This window comes from Nylanderia fulva, unplaced genomic scaffold (genome assembly GCF_048542155.1).
Source record: "Nylanderia fulva isolate GAGA-0341 unplaced genomic scaffold, ASM4854215v1 Scaffold69, whole genome shotgun sequence".
NCBI lineage: Eukaryota > Metazoa > Arthropoda > Insecta > Hymenoptera > Formicidae > Nylanderia > Nylanderia fulva.
The window spans coordinates 49701-68188 of NW_028190797.1; the positions used below are offsets into that span (position 1 = coordinate 49701).

The 18488-nt window shown below is 43.3% G+C and overlaps 1 protein-coding gene and 1 pseudogene across 1 annotated transcript; one reads left to right on the top strand and one right to left on the bottom strand.

The window, feature by feature from the left end:
- Positions 1–6094: 6094 nt before the first annotated feature.
- LOC146720447 (uncharacterized) lies at positions 6095–7231 on the top strand (annotated as a pseudogene).
- A 5043-nt stretch (positions 7232–12274) lies between these two features.
- Positions 12275–13345, bottom strand: LOC146720448 (uncharacterized). Its single transcript, XM_085488402.1, has one exon. It carries the CDS (start codon positions 13343–13345, stop codon positions 12275–12277), a length of 1071 nt encoding a protein of 356 aa, XP_085344528.1.
- Between the last annotated feature and the right edge of the window lie 5143 nt (positions 13346–18488).

Here is an 18488-nt window from a genome sequence, read left to right on the forward strand (position 1 = left end):
ACAAACAAATAACGATATATACGATTTGTTTGTTTTCCTACCGCGGCCTCGGTTAACTAACGTCACAATGGGCTCCGCGAAGTCTATACCCGTTACAAAAAATGGACGCTTTAATACAACTCTGTCTGTCGGCAGCTGTTCCATTATCTGAGACATTGTTCTCGGATTATTTTGGAAGCAGTTTACGCATTCGTGTACAGTTTTTCGTGCTATACTTTTTCCGTTAATAGGCCAGTATTTTTCTCGAATTGCGTACAACAATGCTTGTGGACCCGCGTGTAACAATCTACGGTGCTCTCGCTTGAATAATAGTTTTGTAAATCTGTTGCTGGACGGCAGTAATATTGGATGCCTTGTGTCAAATGATGCTAATGAATTTTTAATTCTGCCGCCCACCCTGACGAGTCCTTCTTCGTCTATAAATGGACTAAGCGGTAATAATTTACTGTTCGACGCAATTTGCCTTCCTGCCTTTAATTCTGACCATCTGTTTGCAAAATGAAATTTCTGAGTTTCTATAATTATTAGTCGTCTTATATTGTGAATCTCTTTGATTGAAATATTGTCGCGTTTACGTTTGGCTTGCTCTGTTTTGCAGTTTGATAGAAATCGAAAAATCCATGCAAAAATGCGCTCAAATTTGGTTAGTGTAGAATGGTTGTCTAAATAAGATAATATCGTTTGTTTATTAATATTTAAAAATACTTGCGACTCTAACCTTTGCTCAGATTCAATAATCTCTAATTCCGGTTGCGACAAACTTAATGTTCTTGTTTCATTTTGCGTGCAATAATCAATCTCTGACAGCCACTCAGGGCCCTCCCACCAAAGTCTACAGGTCTGCTGTTATAGCCCGAAAGGCTATAATTACAAGTTAACGGATATAAAATCCGCGTGGAGACCGCTGATGCAGCAGCGGGCCGGAAACCGCGAAGACGCAAGCTAAGAGCTTCATCTTTCGAACAGCTCTTAACTCAAAATCTAGCCGCGTATGCAAAAGCTATGCACCAATCGGGTGCCTGTCGCCAGGCACCCCTTCCAAATGAAATAACGAAAAACCGAGTTCACGTAAGAACTCGGGAGTGAACAGAGAGCGAGTTGAATTAGACCAACCTACCGAGACACATCGAGGATAACTCCCGACTCGTAACCAGACGAGTCGTTAATTAGCTAAAGTCAGAATAAATCTAGAGTCGCGTCAAACGAACGAAAAAGAGAAACGAAGTTACCAGAGGTTTTTTTAAATAACCATACGCCGAGTCTTGTTAAGATTATATATACCAATATACATATATATATATATATATATATATATATATATTGAATAAAGAAGTAATTCTACATTAAACAAGACTAAAATCTACGGAGAAACCCCGACGATTCAGAAGTCTACTTCCTAATCCGGCAACATCCCTTCTGTGTCTCACACGAGGCACAACACTGCAAATTCTTGAGACTCGTGCCTCGCAAAATCAAATCCGCAGGATTGTCTTTGCTCTTAACGTGACGCCAATGTTTTGACGGAAGGTTCGTCTGTATTTTTGCCGTTCGATTTGATACAAATGTTTTTTGACGTAACGGATCGCCGGATATCCACGCCAACACAATCGCGGAATCGCTCCACGCCGTTATTTCGTCAAACTCGATTTTTAGCGCTTCGACAACATTTCTTACTAATCTAATTAAAGTCAGTGCGCCGCATAATTTTAGCCTCGGTAACGTAATTATTTTACTCTTAGTTGGAGCAACGCGCGATTTTGAACAAAGCAACGCTGAATGACTATTATCATTCTGATCTATTGTCCGCAAATAAATGCATGCTCCATACGCTCTCAAGGATGCATCACAAAATGCATGTAGTTCTATTTGATTGACGTTCCTACTCGAAATGACTCTGCGTGGAATTTGAATTTCAGTTATATTCTGCAAATCTTCTGCGTATGCGCTCCACGCTTGTTGAAGCTCCGCTGTTAATACTTCGTCCCAGTCTAAATTGGCTATCCATGTCCCCTGCATAATTAATTTAGCTCGAATTAAGATCGGACTTATTAACCCCAATAGATCAAATAGCCGTGAGATGGCTGATAAAACTTCTCGTTTTGTCTTACTTAAACTTGTTATTAATTGATTTGAGAATTTGAGTAGATCTTGCTCCGGCAGCCAATTAAACCTAACGTTTTTACATTGTTTGTATCGCCTTCATCGATGGCGACAGCCGAAGGTTCTTGGATTCGCTCAACCAAACCCAAGATCCCCCTGCAATTCGAACGCCACTTGTGCAGCTCGAAGCCACCACTCTTTAATAACGCCTTTAATTGAGATATTAATTCCACCGCATTGCTCTCACAACTAACTCCAGTTAAAATGTCGTCGACGTACAAATCGTTTAATAAAGCCTTTGATGCTAGATTAAATTTTTATCTGCATTGCTCGCTAATTGTCTAACGCAACGTATCGCCAAAAATGGAGCGCACGCCAATCCGTACGTAACCGTATTCAATCTGAATTCTTGAATCAGCTGGTCAATAGAAAATCGCCACAAAATTCTTTGATAATCTCGATCCTGCTCGTGTATTAGAATTTGCCGATACATTTTTCTCAAATCGCCGGTAACCGCAATTGCATGAATTCTAAACCGCAGAATAATATCAATTATGTTATCCTGTAAAATTGCTCCGGTCATCAATGTGTCGTTCAATGAAACGCCTGATGTCGTTTTCGCAGAGCCGTTAAATACGACGCGCAGCTTCGTCGTAGTACTCGATTCGCGTATAACGCCGTGATGCGGCAGATATATCGGTGAGATTGCATTCGTTTCTCCGACTATTTTAGACATATGATTTAATTGAATATATTCCTGCATAAATCTCGAATATTAATTATAAAATTCTTGACTACATAGAAACTTGCGCTCTAGCTGTTTTAATCGCCTGATTGCTATTTGTTTTGATTCTCCGAGTTTCACCTTATTTTCTCTAAAAGGCAGTCTAACAATAAACCGACCCGCCGAATCTCTAGTCACTGTGTTTACAAAACATTTCTCGCACTCTTGTTCCTCGATCGATATTGTTACACGCTTATCGGTTCAATATTCTTCCAATTCCCAAAATTTTGATATCGCGTTGTCTATCGATTCTTGTTGTATTGACAAGCATGTGTAAACACTTGACGACAAACTGTCGATCGATTGAATAGCAACTAAATCTTCCGGTATCGAGCCTGCCAATATTCAGCCGAATTTGCTGTTTTGTAATATCGGCAGATCACCGCGAAGTTCAATTTTTTCATTCTCCAACAATTGAAAGAAAAATTCTCCGCTTATAAGCGCATCGATATTGCTCGGACTGTGAAATAATGGATCCGCTAATTTAAGATTTTCCGGAATCGACAATTGAGAAACGCGAATTGAGAAGGATGGTAATTTCTTTGTTATTGTTGGAACAACTAAACAATACAAATTTAAATTGAAATCTGATGTTTGCGATTTTATTTGCACTTGACAACCGTGTTTTATCATGCAATTCATATTGCTTAAGACATTGATCAACTCGCAGACATTGTCCAATTTTAAACCTAGTTTTCTATTTGCTGCTAAGGTTATAAAATTAGTTTTGCTCGCGCTATCCAATAAGACTCCCAATTGACAATCGTAATTATTACCTCCCTTCGCGTTTACAATTGCCGTTGACATCAGTACACGCTTACGCTCCGCGCCTCCTCGTGCATGATGCACCGACGGACCGATTGCCGCTCTTCCTGAGGTGACTGTTGCCTCCCGCTCGGAAGTCGCCGGCAATCCTGTGCCGTGTGACTGCTCCTTTACATTGCCAGTGGAACTCATTTTGTTTTCCTTTTTGTGGCACAATGTGTTGTGCCGCTCTCCGCATTCTCGACACGAACCCGACTTGCATTTCGCAACGAAATGATCATTGCGAAGACAATTGATGCAAAGCTTCAATCTCTTTACTGCTTGGATTCTATTTTCAACAGAAAGATTCAAAAATTGATTACAATTGTAAATAAGATGAAGTCCGTGACATAAATAACATCGTCCTTGAACGGTTGTCGTTACTAGTGTTTGGCCAGAGAGATTTCAAATGAAAAGAATGCTTTTTATTACCGTTGTTCTTTTCATAATTACTGGGATTTGATTTGCTGGTAACGTCCGCCGATTTTTCGCTCAGAGCTGCTCGCTCCAATACTTGACATCGGCGTTGCAAAAAATCCACCGCAGCATTGGTCATTATTGTCTCCAATGTCTCGGCGTGTTCCTCCCAACGCTTTCTTGTGGCGCTGTCCAAACTCTTCTCGATCAGATACACAATCAGCTCTCCCCATGACTCCGTAGGCAGCTCCATGGAATGCAAAACTCGTAGATGTTTCTGCACGTGATCTATGAGTTCTCAAATTGCTCCGGCGGATTCTCGATGCACCCGCGGCAGCTCGAAAAGACATTGAATGTGTCGCTTACGGATGGCTCTGTCGTCCTCGTATCGCTTTCTCAACAGCTCCCAAGCGATAATATAATTTTGCTCCGAAATTTCTATCGATTCGATTATCCTTGCCGCCGGACCGCTCAATGATCCCACGAAATATTGATGCTTCTGCACACCGGATAAATTGCTATCATGTATTAATGTTTTAAATGTGTCAGCATACCTTTTCCAATCCTCGATGTTTCCACTGAACGTTGGCAGCTTAATCGTCGGCAGCTTCACCTGTGATTCTCGCGGCGCACCCGAATGTGTACTCATACGCTCCAACATCTGACCTTGTTGTTCTAATATTCTTGCGATGATATCACTGCCACTATTCTCATTTGATCGCTTCAACAGCCGCTGAATGAGAATCGTTTGCTCCTCCAAGATTTGCGCTAGCACGTTGTTGTTACCCTGATTTCCGCTGCTAGATGCGGCTTGTAATAGTTTTGTTTTCTCTAGAACGCGCAACAATGACGTTTTCAATGCGACGTATCTCTCTTCAAATTTTGTTTCTTCCGTTGCATCTCTCAGATCATATTCTTCTTCAGAAACGACCGCTATTAATTGCTGCAAAATGCCTTGAAATTTAGTGTGCGCATCTTAAAGATTCTGAACACGCACTTCGAGTTCTTTCCTTGTGACAGTCTCCGGTTTTTCAGTAATTCGATTTACGAAATTTCTTATCAATGTTAATTTTGCTTTGATTGCTCCTCTTTGAGTAGGTATACTAGGGGAGTTCTAGACCAGGGGCAATGAGGGGGGGTAAGGGGCGGGGGGAATCGGGGGCGAGGGGGGTGATGTCACGCGGGGGGAGGGGGTCTTATCAGTAGATAAGCTTATCTTTTGTTTATAAACATATCAGATTACCTGATAAGGGGATCATATTACCTGATAAGGGGATCATGTTACCTGATATGTTTATAAACAAGATAAGATAAGATAAGCGGCGTCTTTGAGCGGTATCTAAGTTTTCATAAACAAGATAAGATAAGCTTGAGCGATATCTAAGTTTTCATAAACAAGATAAGATAAGCGGCGTCTTTGAGCGATATCTAAGTTTTCATAAACAAGATAAGATAAGATAAAAATTCTACGAATGGCTGCCGCCGTTTCAGAATCCAGGCTGAGCGCCGACAATTGGATATCTAAGTTTTCTCTGAAAATCCAAGATAAGATATCTATTACAGCGATATCTATTACAGCGATATCTAAATTTTCTCCGAAAATCCAAGATAAGATAAGATAATTCTGCGAATTATTAAGAACAAAAGGTTTGCCGACAATCAAGCGGGTTGATCCATACAGGTTGCGACATGTTTGCGCGACGTGTCAATCCGACGGGGTGAAATGAAAGGTAACGGGCGGCCTTATCTATGTATTTCTAAGAATTATCAGCGGGTAGATATCGCACAAATATTTCTCGCAAATTAACAATTGCATCATCATCATCCCACGAACAAAGGGATGATCGGGATATATAATGAGGACCGATGCAGCTGCCGGGCCATAGTACCACTGGCGAGCGCACGCTTCATTCAAGGTGCAAGAAAAAAAGTTTAGTGTGCAAAGTAGTTTTTTTGTAATAAATGTGAAAAAGTGAATTTTTTACAAAAATGGAGAACGTTGAGCGCGAACTGTTGGAGCGTTCCCACCAAGTCGCCACCTTGGGCGAATATTTCGGATGGCTGCAAGAGTGCGAAGAATTTATCGAAGAGCTGGAAGAACGCAGCCGTGCCAAGCGTCCGCGTCTCTCGATTGGACATAGACAATCTCTGGTGGCGAGAATAACGCGACTCGAGGGTGCAAAGGTGCGCTTGCAGAAACAGTATGTCGGTGAATCCATGTTTAATGGTGGATTTAGTGGCGGCGGCAATAACGCGCAAAGACTCGTTTGGCGCGAAATCGATACAGCGTTCGATAACCGTATACTTACCGGTGCGATAATTAACGCAGACCACATCGAACCGCGTCAGTTTTTGGAAAATGCCGCAGACATTGTAGTCAAGAACGTGGAGAATGTGCTGCAGAGACACATCAGTGTAAAAGTGAACACCGTTTTCAACGGCGAATTTGTGTCCGGTGACAAGCGCGCCAATAAAAGTATCAACACGAGAAACTTTGAACTCTTTCGCACGTCCGATGTACGAGAGTGGTACGAGCGCCGCGTAATCGAGCCCACGCTAGCATCGCTAGAAGAGTTCCAGGAACGCGATAGCGGCTGGGCATTGTCGCGGATAATAGATTTGACAGTAAATATCAACAAGTATAATCCTATGCGCGCGGGATGTCGTATCACATTACCGCAAAAAATTGTAACAAAGAGAGCGGTTGTTAATGTGCGATCAGCGGACAATGCGTGTTTCGCATGGTCAGTGGTGGCCGCTCTGTACCCCGCTGATATACATGTGGATCGAGAATCCTCCTATCCGCATTACACCACAGTGCTGAATCTCCAAAACATTGAGTTTCCAGTGACTGTGAATCAAATTAAAAAATTCGAACTTGCAAACGACATCTCCGTAAACGTGTACATCATCGAGAACGAGAACATCGTCCCGTTGCGTCTTTCGGAAAAAAAGAAGGACAGGCACGTCAATCTGCTGTACGTGGAGGACGAACACAGCGTTGGACATTTCGCGTGCATAAAAAATCTGTCTCGCCTCGTCAGCTCACAACTGAGCAAAAAACATGGTCAAAAATATATCTGCGATCGGTAAGTATATATTAAACTTAAATTATATTTTAATTAAATTTTCATTAAATTTTTAATTTTTTACAGATGCCTACATTATTTCGGAGTGGATAAATTGCAGGCGCATATGGAAGATTGCGGGAAACTGAACGACTGCGCTATCCGGCTGCCGAGCGAGAATGACAAGTGGCTCAGCTTCGACAACTACACGAGGAAGGAGCGGCTTCCGTTTGTGGTGTACGCAGACCTCGAGTGTGTTTTGGCAAAGACCAAAGATGCCAAAAATTATCAACACCATCAAGTGTTCAGTATCGCGTACTATGTACAGTGTTCGTACGNCAGTTCGTTGTCCGCGTACAATTCCCGCCGTAGTGTCGATTGCGTCGCATGGTTCGCCGAACAGTTTAAAAATTTAGCAATTCGCGTAAAAAATATTTTAACGACCAATGTCCCCATGGTAAATTTAACGCCTGACGAGTGGTTAAAATTTTGCGGCGCAACACATTGTCACATTTGTGAAAAACCGTTTGACGAAGACGATACACGCGTCCGCGATCATTGCCACCTCACCGGGCGGTACAGGGCTCCTGCGCATTCAAATTGTAACTTAAATTACAAAGAATCATTTTGTATCCCTATAGTCTTTCATAATTTATCAGGTTACGACGCACATTTTATTATCGAGGACATAGCCACAGCGTTCGAAGGGGAAATCGAATTACTGCCGATAACAAAGGAAAAATACATTTTATTCTCGAAGACTGTTAGATTGACACAAGATAATAATTCGAAAAATTATATCAAATTACGGTTTATCGATTCGTATAAGTTTCTCAGCGCTAGTCTCGACAAATTAGCGTCATTTTTGGATAAAGATAAACTAAAAATTTTACATTCGGAATATCAAAATTTAACTAGTGAAAAATTCAATTTATTGACACGGAAGGGCGTCTTTCCGTACGAATACATAGACTGCGTGGACAGATTACAAGACACACGTTTACCGCCGCGCGACTCATTTTACAGTTCCTTAACCGGCGACACAGTATCCGAGAGTGATTACGCGCACGCCGAGACCGTCTGGAGCCGATTCTCCCTTCGAACGCTAGGCGAATATAGCGATTTATATTTAAAAATTGATGTCTTGTTATTGGTCGATATATTTGAGAATTTTCGCGATAGTTGTATAAAAAGTTACAAACTCGATCCCGCGTATTATTATACTCTCCCCGGATATACATGGGACGCCATGTTAAAACATACGAATATAAAATTTGAATTATTAACAGACATTGACATGGTTATGTTTGTCGAACGGGGTATACGCGGCGGCCTTAGTCAATGTTCAGGCCGATACGCACAGGCTAATAACAAGTACATGCAATCGTACGACCCATCGAAACCCTCATCGTACCTCATGTATTTCGATGTAAATAACGGATGGGCAATGTGTCAACCATTGCCGTATGCCGATTTTCGGTGGGTCGACGATATATCGAATTTTGACGTATCATCTATCGCGTTCGATTCGCCTATAGGCTATGTTCTCGAAGTAGATTTAGAGTATCTGCAGCATCTTCATGACGCGCACATTGACCTACCGTTTTGCCCGACGCGCGATAAGCCGCCCGGCAAGCGGGAGTATAAACTCCTCGCAACGCTTTGCGATAAGAAGCGCTACGTGATACACTATCGTAATCTACAGCAGTGCACGCGCTACGGGCTACGCATAACAAAAATATACCGCATACTACAATTCACGCAGTCAGCGTGGCTGCAAAAATACATCGAACTCAACACGCAGTTTAGAACACATGCGAAAAACGATTTTGAAAAAAATTTATATAAATTGATGAATAATGCGGTATTTGGCAAGACGATGGAAAATGTGCGCAATCATGTTGATGTAAAATTATTAACAAAATGGGACGGACGGTACGGTGCGGAGGCAATGATCGCGAAACCAAATTTTCATAGTACGAGCATATTTTCGGAAAAATTAGTTGCCATAGAATTACGCAAACTCGAAGTAAAATTCTACAAACCAATCTACGTCGGCATGTGCATACTCGACATATCAAAAGTATGTCTTTATGAATTTCATCACGAATACATGTCACCGCTCTATCGTGACAATTGTAGAGTAATGTACACCGACACGGACAGTTTAATTTATCAAATTAAATGTCAGGTTGTCTATGAAAATTTGAAACGCGATATCGCTCGATTCGATACCAGCGATTACGCCGCGAATAATGCGTACGGTATACCGCTCGCGAATAAAAAGGTGCCGGGTCTGATGAAAGATGAGAATAACGGTGCGATAATGACCGAATTCATCGGGCTTAGAGCAAAAATGTATGCTTTGCGGGTGGACGGTAAAAAAGACACTAAAAAGGCAAAAGGTGTCAAAAATAACGTCGTAGCGCGTAGTATAACATTCGACGATTATACGCGTTGTCTTAATGACGAAATTGAAATGACGCGTCAGCAGTCATGCATAAGATCGAAATTGCATAAAGTGTATACCATCAGCGAGACAAAAATTGCTCTAAGTCCCTACGACGACAAACGGTATGTCGTACCTGAGTCGACCGACACCTTACCGTGGGGACATTATAGAATACCGTTGTAAATTATATTTATTATATTATTATATTATTATATTTATTATATTTATTATATTTATTATATTTATATTGTGAGGATGTATTAATGAGAAGTATATATTTTTTGTTATATATTTTATATATGGTATAATATATATTATGTTATACAATGATTGAATAAAATACATTAAATAACATTGTTTTTATGTATCCAAGAATTGTGCGAACTGTCGAATCCCAGCCATTTCACGTAAACCTCGTCACCCCTCCTGCGCAGTATTTTCTCCACGAGGTACACATTCGGACAATTTGCGCGATGCAGCTCGTGCTCGTAAAACGCTCCAGCGAAAGATGTCTTGCGATAATCCTCGAGTAGATATGTTACGGGATTAGTATGCTGCACTTTAACAATCTTAAACACCTCGGTTGTCCAATTTGGCGTGTAACCCTTCTCGAAAAGTTGTTTGTACTTGCTGACGCGTACCTGATCACCTACTTTAAACTTTGCCGGGCCCGCGATTTTTACACGATTGTACACGGTAGCCAAGAGTCTTTCGGCGATCGCGGGGGTAACGTCGGCGGGTCGCATACCAATCGTTCGATGCTTGCGTCCGTTGTAATCTGATACGAGGCGTGGCAGTATGTCGAACCACTTGTAAGTGCCATTTAGCGTAAACATCTTCCACATGTCGTTCTTTAGCGTGCGATTGAATCGCTCGACGACCGACGCCTTCAATACCGAATATGTCGAATAGTGATTAATGTTATGCTTTCATAAGTCGTTGCACATCGGCGTTGTAAAATTCCTTCCAATTATCGGTTTGCATGTTTTTCGGACATCTCTTGCTGTCTCGAATTATCTCAGCGATTGCGTCAGCTGTCTCGCTTTCTCCTTTACTCTTGAGTGGTACAGCCCACGCATACTTGCTCAACACATCGATGACGGTGAGTATGTAGTGGTAACCTCTGTTGAAACGGGAGTACGGACGCATCTCGACAATGTCGGCTTGCCACAGATTATCGTATCCTCGCACTATGACATGCCTTCGAGGGAAATTTTTTCTTGCTGACGTGTGCAACTCGTTTACCAACTGCCTTCTCTCCAAACTATGTTGCTCGTTGTTATTTTCACTATTCATTCTCGTTTTTTCACATTCGTACCACGTTGTTTCGGTGTTCTTTCACGTTCGTACCACGTTGTTTCGGTGTTCTTTCACGTTCGTACCACGTTGTTTCGGTGTTCTTTCACGTTCGTACCACGTTGTTTCGGTGTTCTTTCACGTTTGTACCACGTTGTTTCGGGGTTCTTTCACGTTGTTTCGGTGTTCTTTCACGTTCTTTCACGTTGTTTCGGGGTTCGTTCATGTTGTTTCGGGGTTCTTTCACGTTGTTTCGGGGTTCGTTCACGTTGTTTCGGGGTTCGTTCACGTTGTTTCGGGGTTCTTTTACGTTGTTTCGGGGTTCTTTCACGTTGTTTCGGGGTTTGTTTACGTTGTTTCGGGGTTTGTTCACGTTGTTTCGGGGTTTGTTCACGTTGTTTCGGGGTTCGCTAACGTTGTTTCGGGGTTCGTTCACGTTGTTTCGGGGTTCGTGCCACGTTGTTTCGAGGTTCTTTCAGGGTTCGTTCACGTTCGTGCCACGTTGTTTCGGGGTTCTTTCGGGTTAGGTAGTCGTTATAGCGTTGTTCACTCCCGTCCTTGACCCATTCGAAAATCGTCTTTGACTCGTTTGCAGCCTTTTTCACAGTCGTTTCTGATCCGTTCGCAGCCGCTTTTGAATCGATCGTAACCGTCCCTGACCTGTTTGCAACCCTTACTGAGTTGTTGATAGCCTTGTATGTAACCTTTAAGAACTTGTTCGTAGCCTCGTTCGCAACCCTGTTTGACATGATCGTAACCTCGATCGTAGCGGTCGCGTTCACCACCGTTTCCAGGTCGTTCACTGCTGCTTCCGGGTCGGTCACTGCTGCTTCCGGGTCGGTCACTGATACCACTCATTGTTGTTTGGTAGCACGCTGATAATCCTTCGTGTTCGCTCGCAACCACTTCTTCTAGACGTTTGTTTGATAGACGTTTCTGAGTCAACCGCTCATTAGATGTCTGTGTCTGAGGTAGTGTTTGGTGCACGCAAAAGTTCTTTTATCGCAGTCTCCAACGCTCGTACATCCTTCTCTAACGCAGTCAGCTTCTCATCTAACTCTTTCTGTTGGACCATCAATGTTTTAAAGCACTCTTCCAGGTACAATTTGTTGACGGCATCGGTATCCGCCTCAGGTTGCGCTACACGGCGAATCTTGCGCGATCTCGCGTCATAATCTGTAGCGACGCGACATAGAGCGTTTTTACGCACACATCTTCTCATCAATGTGTGCCAATGATCACCGGTTGTATCAATTCTCCTCTCGAATAATCCAAATTTATTGATAGACATTTTTTTTGCAATGCTTTGTAAAGTGTCACGCGATGAACTGAATAGATTGTCGGGACCCCCGTTTAATTTATAATAATTCCCGTTTCCCGCAGTTCCTCGATGATCGACAGGATCTCGTTGTCATGCGCGTTGTTGCCAGCTTGGCGCGAAGCGTCGAGCAATCGTAGGCGATTCACTAGCTCGTTGGGGTTGTCCCAGTGCACGTAATCAATCTTATTGTCGGTTAGCGTCATAGCGCGAGGCATTCCAGTGCCAGATTTTGGGCTCTCCACCCGCGTCAACGGTGCGATTATATATTTGTACTTGTCCCCCTTGCTACCCTTCACACGACCTTGCGCATCAAAATTGCGTTTATGCACGTTTGTCGTCAATAATATGTGTTTGTATTTTTGCAAATCGTCATTCTGGTAATCGGGTTTTTTCTTGAAGATCAACTCGTACAATCCGGGCGTTCCAATGTACCGCGTGTCGCCTATGATTATATTGTCATCTTTGTCAATCGCGAATCGCTTGCTGCCGAGCCGCATTTCATTCTCGCCGAAGTAGACTCCGTATACATTATCAATTTCTTTCTTCTCATCAGCACCAAGGAGAGCGTCCATGTACTTTTGTCCTAATGGCCCCCAATCCTTTCGCATCATTTGTCGACCTTCCGACGATCTTAACCAGTGTCGAAGGGATATTTCGGGCGGGTTACGCGTGGTTTTCAAAACATTTTCGTCTACGAGTGTTGTGGGTATCACAGGTAATACGCTTATCGGTGTAGATGTTGTCGGCAGTGAAGCGTCCAATGGCTTCGAAATATCATATTTTCTCTTTTTCAATGCCTCCTCTTCTTTATATCGCTTGATAGTTTTATGTTTTCTCTTTTTCGGTGTCTCCCCCTCATACCGTGTCTCAATCTTCACACCGTCGTCGTCGTCGTCGTCGGTGTTAGGCTCGTTTTTCACCGAAATCGTCGCGTTGTCGACAATCTTCTGTAGCGGCTCGATAATAGGTTTAAAGTGAGTCTTGACGGCGATATCATCATCGATCTGTCCGGTCTTCAGAGCGCGATGTTTCTTGCGGATCGATTCGGCCGTCTTCGCAATCTCCTTGGCAACCTTTTCACGCTCGCGAATATTATCAGCCATCCTAAACTCTAGAGAGTGCTGTCGACGACTAATGGCTCCGCGGTATCGCGAACTCGTTAAATCCTTTTCTGTATCGCCCGTTCGTAAGCGAGCTGTCCTTGTCTATCACTAGAAATCCATACTTTTGTTGCTAACATGTACGACATAACTCCCCGAAATCCTCATACGACATGTCGGTATTCACGTGATCGTTGTACACGTGCTTCAAATTGGTGGCGTCCTGTTTAAATAGAATTAGCAGGTTCGCGTTGTCGCGTATAAGATGTTTCGGTATTCTCGCGTATGTCTGACAGAGATAGAAGCAGTCGATGTTCGAGTGGCGCCCCATTGAGAAGTACTCTCTTATCGTATCTTGCTTGTCGCATGCCACGTCATCAAAGACAAAAATTGAATTTGGACATGCCTCGCTCGGTGGAATGACGTCACTGTTATTGGAGAATGTAAAGTAGCCGATTTCGTCAATCGGCGTCAATAAATCTTCCAAATAGCGATATTTCGGCTGTTGCAGCGATTTCGAGTACACGTACACGTTCTCGAAACGCACACCGTGCGGACTTTCCAGCAGGCTTATCAACACGTTGGTTTTACCGCAGTTTGAGGGGCCGCAAACGATCGCGCGTATAGTTGTCGGTAGCATCGTAACGTGTTTGCGCACACCTTCGTTCACGCTGCAGCGTACTCTGTCGTCGTAATTCATCACTCGTATCGTCAGAGGTTGTCGCACGAATTGCATTTTCTCACTCCCGATTTGACCTCCAACGTCCGCCTATTTATAGCTGCGCGGACTCGCGCTTTGCTCAGTATCGTCTAGAGATTGCAACGGATGTCAACGAAAATAGGCACAGGTCTATTAAATCGTGCGATAAACGCACTTCCGGTCGAGCTTCATATCTCCGGCTATCAATTTTGCGGCCCGGGAACTCGTTTGGAAAAGCGATTGGCTAGAGGTGATCAAGGCGTCAACCCATTGGACGCGGCGTGCCGTGAACACGATATAGCGTACTCTCGGAGCAGCGAACTCACCAAGAGACACGCGGCGGATAAGGTACTCGCCGAGAAAGCGAAAACTCGCATCGTCGCGAAAAACTCGAGTCTCGGTGAGAAAGCCGCGGCCGCAGTTGTCTGGGCAGCGATGAAAACCAAGACGAAGCTCGGCATGGGCTTGAAAACGAAAAAGAGGAAGACAAAGAGGAGGATACTTTCGGCAGCAAAACGAGGCGGATTTTTACCGATTTTACCAATGCTGGGTGCGCTCGGATCCCTGGTCGGCGGAGCGGCTGGCGTAGCAAAAGCGGTGAACGACAATAAAGCCGCGCAACGTCAGTTGCAAGAGATACTACGCCACAATCGCGCCATGGAAGGCCGCGGACTGTATCTCGCCCCTTACAAATATGGACGAGGAGCGAGGAAAAAAAAAACGTCAAAAAAACGTTAAAAATGCCGCAAGGTGTAACTACAAATGTGCAATTGCTACAACTTGCAAAACGTATGCACATTCCATATTTTAAAGGTGTATTTATGCGCAATAATTTACCGATAAATGGCGCGCGAGAAAATGAGAGCGGTATCAATCTGAACAGCACAGACGGTCCTGGCACTCATTGGGTAGCGTATGCAAAAAGGGGAAATCGCGCAATCTATTTCGACAGTTTTGGCAATCTTCGACCACCCGAGGAATTGGTGCGATATTTAAATGTGCCGAAATTGGAATACAATTACACCTCTTATCAAACGTATGATCAGAGTATCTGTGGACAATTGTGCTTGCAATTTCTCCGAGATTTCTCGCCGCGAATTTAAAGACTGACATTGCGCTATTTAACTCAGTTTTGTCAACATGTCGTTAACATTAACATTGACTGGGAAGAGTAGCGTTCTCGCGGCGACCTACTTTCCACTCATAGATTTGAGCGACGCTGACTACGAGCTCGGTCTGACGGATTTTGAAACTTATCACACTATATTGAATGTGAATTTCTCGAATAATAAATTTTACTACGGCACAGACGATGCGGAAATTACGATTCCCGAGGGATTGTACGAGCTGCAAGCGATACATGAATTTTTGAAACGCGCACTTTCCCGAAAACGTAATGCTGTTAGCGATAAAGGTGTCGACGATGAAGATTATCCAATCGTGCTCCGCGCTAATTACAATACGATGAGAAGCGAGATCAAGTGTGCCTACAGAGTAAACTTTAGCATGCCCAACAACATTGGATCGCTGCTGGGATTCTCGAATCGTATACTGCAACCGCGAAAATGGCACAAATCGAACATGGCGATTAATATTATCAACGTGAACATTATCTGCATAGAGTGTAACGTGACCGCGGGTGCATACAGCAACGATTAACTCGTTCACACAATACACGAATTTTTACCGAGGGTACCACCAGGATATAAGATATCGGAAACGCCGGCGCAGATCATTTACCTGCCGGTCTTCGTACGGAGCATTACTGATTTAGTGTTACGCGTTACTGATCAGGAGGGACGGTTGCTCGATTTTCGAGGTGAAGAGATAACAGTTAGATTGCACGTACGACAGCGGGCCACCCTCGTGCGACGGGATGCTCGTGTTGAATAAAGACACGAAGAACACAATCAGGCCAGCAGCAACATCATTCGCTAATATCAAATCAACCGCGAAGAAGAGACTCACCTCGTCAAACGTTGCGTTTTTACAATCTTTGGGATTTGCGGTGCGCGCCATCTGAACAATGACTGAGATTCTCAACATCGAGGAAGAGCCAGTCTTTGACGATCGCATCGTCAAGATTGAGACTCACACATACAACCCGTTTGCCAACACAACATTTGGATACAGCGACGAAATAAGAATACCCATACAACAACAGGATTTATATACGTTGCCGTATGAGAGTTTCCTCTACATCGAGGGTGAACTGCGGATAACTCATCCAGTTGAGGGATCCAATGTGATGCTGGGAAATAATTGCGTCGCATTCATGTTTGACGAAATTCGCTATAAGCTCGATGGCGTGGAGATTGATCGCAACAGGAATGTGGGAATAACAAGTCTGCTGAAAAACTATGTAACAATGTCATCCGATAGAAGCGTGATTATGCGAAATGCAGGCTGGGATAGCCCGACTACTGTGAATGGATACTTTAATTTTTGCGTACCGCTGCACATGTTGCTGGGATTTTGCGAGGATTACAAACGCGTGGTTATTAATGCGCGTCATGAGTTGATCCTAATACGAGCGCGCAACGACAATAATTGTCTGTATGGAAATTCTGCACTGGAGCCTGCGATCAACATATTCAAGATACAATGGCGAATGCCACACGTGTTGTTGAGCGAGATTAAGAAGCTGTCGATGCTGCGCGCTCTGGAAAGCGGACGTTACCTCAGCATGGGTTTCCGCTCGTGGGATCTATACGAATTTCCGCTATTGCAGCGTACGACCAAGCATTCGTGGGCCATTAAGACCGCGACTCAACTGGAGAAGCCGCGATATGTAATTTTTGCCCTGCAGACAGGGCGGAAAAACGTCATGTCCGAGGATACGAGTCGATTCGACAACTGTAAATTAACCAACGTGAAACTCTATCTGAACTCGAAATGTTATCCGTATGACGATATGAATCTGGATTTTGATAGAAACAGATGGTCAATTCTGTATGACACGTATGCGCGTTTCTGCAAAAATTATTACGGATACGAGTATCTCGAGCCGAGCCTCACCATCACACGGTTTTTACAAAACGGTCCGTTTGTGATTATCGATTGTTCTCGACAAAACGAATCGGTCAAGAGCGCAACGGTGGATGTGAGATTGGAATTTGAGTGTAAGGAAAACGTGCCTAATAATACCACTGCGTACTGCCTCATCATGCACGATCGCGTGATCCAGTACAACCCGTTGACCAACGTTGTGCGCAAAATCACCTAAAATTGTTTACACAACTACGCGCGTGAGAGAGGGGAGGAGGAGGATACATAATCATGATGATGCGAGATGTCTGATGTTAGTGAAGTAATACCTCTCGACTGACTCACATCGAAGAGATCATGTCCGCACCAACGTTTGTCGACCCGCAAGGATTTATCCTAAACAAGCGATTTATCGTGAAGGAAGCGGCAATCCTGAGAAGAGGATATATCATGTCACACTATTTCTTCGCATGCCCTGTGCCGTGGAGCGTGCTTATAAAGTCGGAAAGGCGCCAGGCCTCATGGATAACTCAGCATCATCACAGCTTGCAATGGGAGGATGGAAATGTTCCATACTGCATGGCTCAGCGCTTGATCACGGCAGCTATCAATGGCATAAATGAACAAGACGAGGAGGAAGAAGAAGAGTCCTCTCTCGTGTATGTAAAAGGACTCGAAAAGCGAGAGTGGCTTGCCGAAATAGTAGACGATGTGTGCAGCGGTTTCATGATTGAGACCTTGGATGCCATATATGAAGATGTGCCTGCATTAAATAAATTAGATTCCACATACACTCTACGGTGTAATAAACATGTAAAAAATTGCGCGTTACAAAATGTATTTAAATTATTCAATTGGTGGTCGGCTAATCGCGACGATCTTCCGTTTTTTGAATAAACATATTATTTACATACTATTCTCTTTGTTATTTTTCCTAACCAGATATTTCTAAGAATTCCTTTTACCCCCACTACTTTTAAAAATTTCTCACGCAATCGTATTTCTAAGAATTTCTTTTACCCCCACTACTTTTAATAATTTGTCTTTCCCTCCAGATATATTTCTAAGAATCCCCCTCTCCTAATATTTTAAATATTTTTCTTTGTTCTTTCCCTCCAGATATATTTCTAAGAATCCCCTTCTCCTAATATTTTAAAAATGACCGTTACTCGATTATTAGTACCTTATTATACAATCAGTCTCTCGTCGACCGTTCTAACTGACGGTTCACTTTTTAATACCCTCGGTTCAAAGAAGCAATAGCAGCATGAATTACTACATGCCGAGACATGAAGAAACGTGCGAGAAGAAATGCGACGAGTAAGTATAACTTTTTTGTATCTTTTATATATTTTATATTTTTTAATTTTATTTTATCTTTTTTATCTAATTTTTACAGCGTTTCGCTGGAGCCTCGTGCGGTTCGTATACTTGGAAGACGATACGCATTGACGGCAA